The following is an 11,630-nucleotide window of genomic DNA, read 5'->3' as shown; positions in this document are numbered from 1 at the left end:
GTTGATGGTGCCAAAATGCATCATTCTTGTTTTTAGGCTGGCCTACGCGTTGGGCCCCCAAAAAAACCGATTACACACAGGATAGCCTGTATGATATAGCCTAATATTTGGGCCTATGTATGAAATAACACACAGAGCCAATACCAGTAGTACCTAAGCTTCATAGCAAAATAGTCTACTGTATGTGTGTATTATCCGCAGCTGCCATTTTTGTTGTAGTGCAGTCCTTGCTTGCTTTGTGCGCAGTCCGGACCTAATAGCTTCACCAGAAGTCTAGCTGTTGAAATCGGACAAATTGCTGTTTTGTTTAACAGTAGCGTTTGTCTGTGTGTGTGGCCACACACATACACACACACACACACACACACACAGATTCCTGCTTCGTGTTTTCACAAGGCATGGTTTATGGTTTTATTACCTTCCACTTACGAAAATCAAAGGGTATGTGACCAAACAGATGCTACAACGTTAACACCTCCACTAACCCAAAAGGTTGAACAGAAAGAGAAACCACACATGACCCAGACAAGCTCACAAGATGACATTCAGATGAACGAAGCAAAACGAAAAATACCCTATTACACAGACATACTCAGACAATGTATCCACGGTTGCAACATAATGCATGGTTAAAGTATAAAAAAGCCATCGTAAAAAATATAATTGTAAATGTTCAGTACAACCTGGCAAACCAGTGTGCAGTTAGTACTGCATCTCTGCAAGCAACGTTATTGAATAAATGCAAGTTTGAAAGTTATTTATGGGTTTCGGGCGCGAGCATGAATGGCTATGGGGAGAACACGTGATTCCATTAAACTTTGTTTTATGGCGCAGAGTTGACAAGCCAAAATATAACTCACATTGTAGAATGGCTTGGGTGTGCAGATGGCCAAGAAAAACAGAATGATCACTGATCTCTGATGATCTCCGTGGAACCACGGATTACTCTCGGGCTTTACCGTCGATGGCTACCGTCCTCTCGCACTCTCTCCGGTCGATCATGGCCCGACAGAAGAAAGCTTTCGTTATTTTTTAGTTTGACATCAACAGACCAGACGTGAAAGGTAGGCCTACGGAATGTGTTCCATGTGGCGGGCGAACTTTTGGGTTTTAATTTCTATAAATTCACCGGGTGGCGTTAAAGTGGGCTATCAATTCACCCGAGGCGATGTTTAAATATTCTACCCTATAGTCTAAACGTTTAAACAAAACATGACCTATGGCATAATATGCTACAAACAGACAGAAAAACTTACTTACAACTCAAGCTACATTTAACATGACTATTTTACGCTGTAGTCTGTTTAATGCATAGATGTCTAAATAGGCCTAATACAATGATCCTTTATTTTTATTTTACATAGGCCTATAACAATATAGGCCAATTCACTTCTGTGTGATTGTCAATAGGCCTATTCAAGCAACTGTGTTGGTCAATAACGCATATTCCAGCCACCCTTCTGGAAAGTCGGGCTAATTTCAAAGGCCTTTTCCATTTACCTGGATTTATTTTTACATGTAGGTTATTTCTTATAGCCTACATTTTTCTTTCGGATATTTTTTTAGGAATGGTTACATGTGCATTCTAACAATTGTTGAGCTACAGGTCAGAGCTTGAGGTTAGTTTCCATCAGTAACTCGGCTTTGACCGTCTGGAGGAGGTGAACCGCCGGTCACCCCGTCTCCCATATGAAAAAGTGAAAAACAGGACAAAGGACTAAACCGCGCGCATGTATGTGGCGTTCGTGCATTATGTAAATTAAGATAAAATCATATTTGATCATAAGGGGGTAGGTCTAGGCTTATAAGTCGACTATTTTGATGGGCTCTTTTATTTAGGATGTTTCATAACTTTGTCGTTTGTTATAGTAAATCGGCCTATATAAGCTACCTTATAGGCTACGCCATAAAACACAAACAAGATGAATATTCAAAGTAGTTATATTTAAATGCAGTTTAGTCAATGTGAACCTGGTTGCGCACAAGGTGGGGGTGATCGCCGGGCCACTCTGTCTGGAGGGTCATCCAGGATTCGTGCACTCTGGTTGGTCCCCCGGCCTTGCTTGCGCTGGACAACAGCAGAAATAATGAAACTACAGGATGCTGGCCGTTGACTGATGTGTTCGGGCCCACTGGACGATATTTATATCTTAAATCCTGCAGTGGAGACAGTGGAATGAGGACTGAGAGTCTCAGAGGTCAGTTTATCTATCTAGATGTTACTTCCCAGGCTTCTGTGTTTAGTCTACTCTTAGCTTGTTTATGGGTCTGTATGGGTCAACATAAGGCTAAAGCACCTGAATTGTAATTGTTTATAGCAATTGAATAACTGTTGAATCGAATAGCAGCCTAACTGTCAGCAGTTTGTGTTGGTCTTGCATGTGGGTAGGGACCAAAGTGCATACAACCACAGTGTAGTCTTCTCTTCAAACATAATTAGGAGAGTTGCTCCGTCGTCTATATATACCCTGTAGAACCGAATTTGTGTGAAGAAATAACGGTCACAGATTCGGTTCTAGGGGAGTATATGGTCGATGCAAAAACGTCGATCAAATCCTTTGAAGATGGTGGGAAGAATTGCTTTCAGTAAAATACGCAACCTGATTAATACAATGTTCAGCCTCGTCGCTAGACAGTAGGCTATTCCTCATGGCTTGCAGAATATACCCTATTGCCTACCTGTAGGCAATGTACGATAGATTTCTAGCTGCTCGCCTAGTCATGAATAAATGAACCAGATGTAATCATTTGATGCCATGATTAGAGACGATAGAAAACCAAATCTTCGGTCGTTAGGCTTCCTGAACCTTTTGGGTAATCGCCGACTTTGGCTAATGCAATAGCCTACTTTTGTAACAAAAGTGTATTTTCAGCTATGCTATACGTTTTTTTGGCATGCAGTTTTACTGTAATTAGCCTATTTCTGAACAACTTAATTATAGGCCTAATGATTCAGCAGCAGTTCCACCGTTAAATTTCCCATCTGACAGAATTTTTGGCAATGGCTATGGAAACCTTGATTGTAAAATCCTCTAAATACCATATCTCATAACACACAAATCCGACTGAAACTAAACCTTTTCTCGTTTAGTCTATAATAATGTTACTAAATATATATAATTTGAGTGTAGACTACATTTTGTCTATCAACTGTTCATAAAGGGGATAATCTAATCATATGTCCTATTACAATACTGATGGGCTCAAATGTACTCTTTTGTCCAGTAAGCAATAGTGGCTTAGCTCAGAAGTCAACATGTTAGCTTAATGAAAAAGACTCGCCTTCTCCCTTTCACCGGAATGACAGACCAAGAGACCTCTAGTCCCATAGCACGAGGATGACCCCTCTGAAACAAAGCCTCTGTCCGTCACCTCCTCAGGCGTTGTGCTGACGCTTTGTACCGAAGGTCTCTAGCTATTGTTTTTATTATACCAGACAGTCAAGCTTGAATTATGTTCAGTATTGGCATCTGCTGGGACGCGGTTTGAGCCACACAATCTAGGCCTACTAAAACAAAAGGTAGCTGTCGCTTATTATTGGCTAAAGAGAGAGGATTTTGATATGCAAACCTTCGTTTGTATGGGAACCACTTAAAACAATTCTGCTGTCCATAATCATGTTTAATATTTTTGCATTTTGTTTATCTGAATTTGTCATCTCTGGAGTCGTTTGATTACGCTTACTCTACATATTTAATCGAAGTTGGTGCAAATTGCTGCTGATTCGCTTGAGCCGATACTCCTTCGTCGCGCCATTACAATTGGCTGGGTTGGTCACGTGAGCTGTTAAATCTGTGCATCTGACGGCGAGGAGGAGGGCTTTATGGGTACAGAAAAAAAGACAACTCGAGAAAAATTAGTATTTTCAGAAATTAATGACCATGAGTTCGTATATGGTGAACTCCAAATATGTTGATCCTCAATTTCCACCTTGCGAAGAATATTCGCAAACCAACTATATTCCTGAACAGGCGGGCTACTACCCCTCTTCTCAAGAGACAGTCTACCCTCCAGACCTCTGCCCCCGGTCAGACTACACACCACAGACCTACACTTGTGACACCGTGCAACAGCAGGGTCGTGAGCCGGGGCTTTCCAGCCAGCCTCTTCCCTTCACCGGTCAGACGGAACCATGCTCCCCTGTCCACCTGCCCGGTCCAAGGACCTGCGGCCCGCAACATCAGCAGAAAAGTGAGAGCAAGCCTCCGGCTGTTGTCTACCCGTGGATGAAAAAGGTGCACGTTGTCACCGGTAAGACCTGCGTCTCTTCTCATTAGTCTATACCTTTGCGTTCTCTCTCCTCTCTCCTCTATTGTACTGTAGCATCTTCTTCTCCATCCTCTTCGTTCTGCTCTCTCCGCTCATCCCACCATTTGTCTCGGCGGTGAGCCGCGGGAATCTCTGGGATATTTATGGGCTCCCTGAAAGGAACCGCAATTACACCCGCCATAAAGTTTTATAGCCTCGCGGGGAACATGCAAGCCGAAAGCTGTGCGGAGACAATCTCGCCACAAGGCTCTAGCTCGTTCTTTCTTCATGTTTGCTTCATAACAGGGACAGATGAAAACATTCATTTTAATCTAATTAAATCTAAATCTTAAACCTTAAATTATATTTTGGGACTAGGAAAAGTGAAGGTGAGTGTTGCTGAGTGGTCACCACCGTGTGCTCTTTCATTTCAGTGAACCCGAACCACACGGGACCGGAGCCCAAACGGTCGCGGACGGCGTATACACGGCAGCAGGCTTTAGAACTGGAGAAGGAATTTCATTTTAACAGGTACCTCACGCGGAGGCGACGCATTGAGATTGCACATACGCTGTGTCTATCGGAAAGGCAAATTAAGATCTGGTTCCAGAACCGGAGGATGAAGTGGAAGAAGGACCATAAACTTCCCAACACCAAAGGCCGATCCTCCGGTGGCCCTGGCCAGAGATCGCTGGCAGTAACTAAGGACGACCCTACTCACATCACGGCACTGTAGGGCAGGGCAATCCGTCCTGGAAGAACTGGGTTTAAACAGCTATGTGGAAACAAGTGGAGAACACGCACACAGACAGTTTATATGAAGACACAATTTTTGTTCCGTTTCAAGGCTGATCCATGCAGAGAAACAGGCTTCGGGGTTAATGCAACTCAACTTAAACCTCATCTTACCTGTTTGACTGAAATAGACTATATAGGTGAACAAACCCACGTCCAGTTATGTCAGTTCTTGATGACAGTAGGCTATTTATATTCATCAGTTTGATATGCTATGTTTGTTATAATCTTTCATTTCGTCCTTTCTGTATTTTTGGGGGTGAATATCGCCCGCTAATGTGTAAATGCGGCATATTTTATTTGTAAAAATGCTTCTGAATGCCCGAATACCAATAATGTAAACTACAAATAAAGTAGTTATTTTAAACTATAAATATACTTTGTAAAGCTAATGCTGAAGGTTGTGAATCATATGCGTAAATCTAGCCCACCATTTTACGCGCCGTTTGCATTAACACACCAGATAGCGTTTCCTTTGAAAACACTTAGGAAATTATTTGAATAGCCCATATAAACTGATCATAAGCCTTGGGAATGATATAAAGATCATCGGTAAAATTCTAAATCAATATTCACAGAAAACAGAATTCGTAGTCAGAGTTGCTTACATCCGGCCCGTGTTTCCTTGCTGATAACAATATTTAATGTTATTTATCAAATGAAGGCGATAGCCTTTCGGCTGAAAAATGTGAAAAGGTTTATTTAATCATTCGTATAATCAAATTGGACGGAAAAAAGGGTCAGAACCGACTAGATTTATTGCCTATTGATAACTAAACCACGCCAGAATGACAATCAAATCAAACGAATTTCCATGTGATGATGTAAGCTAATATTATGTGGGTATCGAATTTTATGTTGTGCATGCATGTTATAGGCCCTAGAATTATATTTTCTTCGGCACAAACAAAACGATCCCATTACGCACGTGTAATGGGCAGATGCCTCCACAGCAATCACGAGGCTGTGCTGCTTGGTGTCTCAGTGTGAAGCTGTAAAAAGCTGTTTTACCTAAAAAGCGGGTTTACCTTCACACTGAGATACCAAAGGCAGAGGTTTAGAAAGGCTGGATGGAGGATTCCCCGTACCGTGCTTGAGGGTTGGGAGAGCAGGCTAGAGGGTTTCCAAAGCTTTACTGTGCGCAGGTTCAAGCTGGGGACAGACCAGCCCAGTAGTGGATCAGTTACCCAGCGCCTCAGGCTTGACCTCTGAACCTTGACCCAAAGCATTGTCATGCTGTAAACAGTTCATATAGACTGCGACTGGCTTGTCCCAGACCCTGTATGGAGTAAAACTAATTCAAACGTATTGAGCGTAATTGAGCAGGCTTAATAAAACAAAGTCCGCAGTGAGGATTCGTATAGAGTTTATTACATCAGCATCAGTTGAATCTGCGCTGGTCACCTGGTCGAACTACTTCCCATCATCGTTCAGATTCCAGTTGGTGCATCCCATTGACAACTTGCTAGGCAACATAGTGATGGCTGCCATGTTCAGCTCTGTCAAAACCTTTAAGAAAGGCGTTTGTATTAGGCTACAGTATATCTTTTGTCATGTTTAGAATATGACATGTCAAAACACAATGAGATTGGTGACTAGAATTACAGGTTCAGAGTGTGTAGGTGTGTGTCTTGACTGTTCGATTGTGCTTTTATTTTACAAATATCCCTCATTTATCGTAGGAAATGATTTCATTGAGATACTATCCCACACCTTTGCATGCCTTTGGATGCGTGGCTTTTTGGGCTGTGCATGGAGACCTGTCAACCGCTTGTCGTTGGTCTGTGTGTGTGTGCGTGTGTATGTCTGTGAATGCAAGGCTCCTCTCAGGGACTATAGGGTTCCTGTCCATTCATCATTTAGCCGCAAGATCACGTGGTCATGAGTAAGCGCTGCTGGAAAAATGCTTGCATTTGAAACCATATCAAATAAACTGACTATAATAGGTCCATAGATTATTCAGAAGCATATAACCAGTAGCCTGTAATGTCGACCGGAAGTAGAGAACCCTGTGTATAAAATCGTAATAGAGCCTTTCTTGCACGCAAACACACGCATACATGATGTCCGATACAGTAGGTCTATAGACCTGTAGGCTATAAAATAGAAAGTAATAAGAGGAAGCTAAAAACATGCTGGGTGGAAGTAAATGTATTCACCAAGGAGCTCCAAAATAACTTGGGGGTCGGAAAAATCTCAATTGTATCAGGACTGTTATTGGAATTGAACTCTGAACTTAACGCCTGGTTACACATTTTCTCGTGTCCTTTTGGTAACACTGACGCTCATTGCATTAAAGGGTTGAGGTTGAATTGACTTTTGTGGCAGAATTCAGTTGTTAACCAGCAGACAATACCGGTAGCTCGCTCATCTGGTCATCGCGCCATTTATTTGTACTCTTCAGGTTAACTATTAATCAACCTTGTATATAGTTGAAGAAAACCTGGTCCAAGGAATGCATGTATAGGACCTGCTAAATCAGAATACAGGGACTAATAAAATAGAAATTGATAGAAAGATTAGTCTGATTGACAAGATAAAAAGAAATGGGTCAGCCATTTTACGTTACAAGAATATGCACTATTGTAAATAGTCAATATCAACACAGATCCTATGTCTAAAGTAGCCTATGGGCTGCACGTCTGTGTGTGACAAGTGTGGGTATTCTGAGCACGGTGACAGTTGTCCAGCTCACCGTAAATCCTTTAATTGCTGTGAGTGTGAGAGACGGCTGGGGGCCGGGCGACGAGGCGAGGACAGTAAATCTTTGACTTTATTACCCAAGAGCATATGCCCGTGCCAGGCCAGCGAAACCAGGCCAGTGCGTAGCTGTCCAGGCTGGCGTAAGTGAAGCCTTAGACCCGGTGCTGGAACTGTACCCCTCCAAACACCTAACAGTCTGATTGTATACACTTCCATATCAAATCTAATAGAGTGGTCTAATGGAAGCTCAATGTCACCACACAAACTACATAATTGTCAGAACAATAACAGGCCTAATTGTTCGTATTCGGATATAGGCCTACATACAGCACATATGCAATGACAATTCTAATATTTTAATAACACGTAATTCTTAAGCATGTATGACATGTGTTTTGGGATGTATCAGTATAAACCTAATAGAGGCCACTGCCAGTAGTGTGGGATCGTGGTGTTTATAGAATGGCGCAAGGACTGATAGAGCGCGACTCTGTTCCATTGATGAGAGGCTTCCAACACGAGCTCCGTGTCACGTGAGCAAATCTGCGTGGAACCTAAAGAGATCCTCGTTTTCATCATATTACATGCTGATGGAGATATGAATGAAATTATGACTGCATGGCGGATACCGAGTGACTGGTATGTGGTAGGAGTAGGCTACCTACGTTGTTATTGGTAGCGGAGGACTCCACGGTCCTCTCCGCTGGGAATACGATGTGCTGGTGCGGAGATGTGTGAGGAAGCCTGAGCAGGTCTAGACGGCTCTGTACTGCCGGGAGCCGCGTGAGGGATGTTCTGGCGGTCTGGAGACGAAGCAGAGACCGAGGCGGAGGAAGGACCGCGTGATAAATTGATTTAAAGGTAAGCAACTGAATGTCCAAACGAAGCCCTTCATCACGCAGTCCCTCGCAGAGAATAAACGTGATTTATGTTTTCAGGGGAGAGGGACGGTCGTTATCAACATCACGGTATTAAACCACCGTTAGTCCATGAGCTTGAAGCCTTTCATACAACGGCTATATGTTAGCTAAACATACGTTTTACTAATATGCGTTACCATTTTAGTCCTACATGTATATTGAAGATGGGTTAGGAGGATCTTTCAGTTTGATAAGAATTGGGACAATAACGTCGGAATTGGCGACCACGGAATTGGTGGACTGTAAATCACATTAATTTGAGGTTTTATTACAAGAGTAGAGAGAATGCAGATTTGTATCTCCATACGCTCACTGAAATCTGTAAAATGCTATTCTGACATTTCCTGTCGTGATGACGATAATGACTGCTGCGCTATAACCATACAGGCCCCATATTGGTATACAGCTCTTGAATATAAAGCATTTAGGAAAAAACACATCTCTGTCGTAAACATCATCCTCAGCAGAATATAGTCTATATTAGCCTATAAAGCCTTACTCTAACTCTTCATATCACAATTTAAAAAAATTTAATAGAATGAAATAACCTGCTATTTTGTTTTTTTTGTAGCCCATCTATAGCCTACCTATTATTCCAGGCTATTTCATAATTTCCCATAAAACTAACTGAACAATCCATGTTGATAATATATTATATTATAAACACTTAAGCCGTATAGGCCTACATGATTCCTTTTACATCATAAAATACATCTGCATTTGATTTACAACCAACATTTGTTTTATAATTGATTTAATAATAATACAAATTCAGAATTCGATACATAGTTGTATAATGCATTTGTACATATTTAGACAACCAAATAAATACATTTTGTATACTGTTCTTCTGCGCGGCTCGAGCTTGGTCCATTGTGCCATTGTACTAACCAACTTACCGTAACGATCGCGTGGGCGAGAACATCTTTTTCACAGAATAGAGAGTTTACATATCACTAGAAACTACAAATTAAACTCCCACGAAATACACAGTGCTCCCTTTATACTAGATCCGTTAAAGTTAAGGCTATTGGTTGTTTGCTTCCCTTGATAATCACTGCCAACCTATAGGCCCTAAACACAGAGCGGCAATAGTCCCACCAACATATAGAGAAATCCAGCTTGTTTCTTTTGTCTCGGCGTGGTTGACAAGTGGTGAGAGCTGGAGCTCAGTTTGAAAATAAGACAAGAGCGATGCTGAAAAGTTGAGCTGAGATAGCATTTGTGCCTCAGTCAAAACGCTTCCGTTGGTTATTCATTAATCTGAGTTATGGCCGCTCAAGCAGGGTCAGCACGGAGCCCAGAGCAGAAATACCTCACAGAAAAGTGTAGAACTATCTAGCACTCACACACTCATGGCAAAAGGTTTCGTCTTATATAAAAAATACATATATATATATATTTGTATTTATTGTGTTTGGGCTATAATTTCAGTCACAATTTCTCTTTAGGGAAGGACATCAGCAAATGGCAGACAAAAGCTGAACTCACCAAATCTATATTCAAGAGAACCACGGAGACGTGGTCACACAAATCATAAAGGAGGCCAAGGACATTAAAGCTGCAAACTACACAAAAAGGTTGCTTATTTAAAAACATATAGGCATATCCGAAATAACGTTTAGGTTCTGTGATTTAAAAGTGGATTAGGCCTACATTTTAAAATGTTAACGGGTTATTTGGCTAATAACACGGTGTTGGGACTTTGACAGTATGCTATAGGTCACCACATTAATAACATCGAATGTAATATCTTAAAGAATTAGGCCTACATTCCATTTATTTTTATACAAATAATCAAACCACACTCCAATTTATATGTAGCTTTTTAGGTTTGTGATAAATATGTTACGGTGGAAAAGCCTGAAATTTGTAAAATGTTATTTTCTTGGGGGCAAATTGTTCACAAACAACAGTAAGCTCGAGGCGCATTTGCCTACACAAAGAAACACGATCACCAATTTAAAACAATAAATGTTCTAAACCAAATATTACAGGATTAAATATCTAGTCTATTTGTAACTGTGAACATGCCTTTATATATATGCCGAACTCGAAATCGAATCTCGAAAGTGTTTTTCTCTTCATTCCAAATAAAGGCGTTTCTACGCGCGCAGGACAGGCAGTCATAAATATCCTCGTGCACAGCGGTGACAGATAGCCCACATTAGTATGCACCGCGAGCTCTCAGTAGCTGCCTGAGTCGGAGGCCTCCCTCGTGCATGCACCACTATATGGCTAAAAGGGCATCTGCACAGGATACAGGAGGTTATCACAGCACAGAAGGGCTTTTTATGGACGCCACCCAGGTCCCCCTCCTCACGAATCCAACTAGATCGAAACAATAGGACGTTCTTACCGTCCAAATATTGGAAAATGAACAGCTTTTAGACATGGTTCTGATCACAAGAGGGTTTTTTACCGTCATAAACCACCTCTGAATAATTACTTCAGATCTGAGAAACTAGGCTTTGCAGTGGTCTTGTTCTGGTGAATATGTAAAGGCAGGTTCCTTTCAAGGCAGATAACCTACACCTGGACATCCAAAATAGCAAATTATTTTAGCTCAAAGTGATACTACCATCAGAATAATTTATTTTCCTATGCCAAAGTCATCCTAATGGCTCATTGTGGGTGTCTTAAACATTAAGACCAGAGGTCTTTGTTCCCTTTAAGAGAGGAGAAATGTGGATGGACCACCAAATGCCGATTAGCGTTCTTTGTGGTTATTCTAGACAAAAGGAGATCTTAGACGACAGGTTAATGTTTAACCGACTCTCTGTGATGGCCAGGTCTTTGTGAGGACTAGCTGGACAGCATAACAGTCTCGTTTCCATTCATCAAAATGCATGCTTTGCTATTTGAATGAAAAAAAGATCTGAGAGTTGTAAAAATGTGTCTATTTTAAACACACTTCGAGTCCTTGCTTCAGTATTCTAGATATGACAGGGTCTTTGACTGATT

General features: G+C 41.5%; 1 protein-coding gene across 1 annotated transcript; it reads left to right on the top strand.

Annotated features, from left to right (window-relative positions):
* The first annotated feature begins 2,613 nt into the window (after nucleotides 1-2,613).
* Nucleotides 2,614-5,383, top strand: LOC146261208 (homeobox protein Hox-D4a-like). Its single transcript, XM_084668103.1, has 2 exons — nucleotides 2,614-4,251; nucleotides 4,683-5,383. The coding sequence occupies exons 1-2, from the start codon at nucleotides 3,876-3,878 to the stop codon at nucleotides 4,982-4,984; spliced, it is 678 nt and encodes a 225-aa protein (XP_084524229.1). The 5' UTR covers nucleotides 2,614-3,875; the 3' UTR covers nucleotides 4,985-5,383.
* Nucleotides 5,384-11,630: the final 6,247 nt, after the last annotated feature.

Source organism: Hypomesus nipponensis, chromosome 12 (assembly GCF_054491055.1).
Source record: "Hypomesus nipponensis isolate SF chromosome 12, ASM5449105v1, whole genome shotgun sequence".
Lineage (NCBI taxonomy): Eukaryota > Metazoa > Chordata > Actinopteri > Osmeriformes > Osmeridae > Hypomesus > Hypomesus nipponensis.
The sequence above is the reverse complement of the archived record's forward strand: the minus strand, read 5'-3'. Positions and strand labels throughout refer to the sequence as shown.

What these genes read in the sequence shown, in the direction of transcription:
- LOC146261208 (XM_084668103.1), top strand. Translation starts at nt 3,876, where the DNA reads ATGACCATGAGTTCGTATATGGTGAACTCCAAATATGTTGATCCTCAA. An exon ending in AAAGGTGCACGTTGTCACCG is followed by an intron (nt 4,252 to 4,682) that starts GTAAGACCTGCG and finishes CTTTCATTTCAG; the next exon opens with TGAACCCGAACCACACGGGA.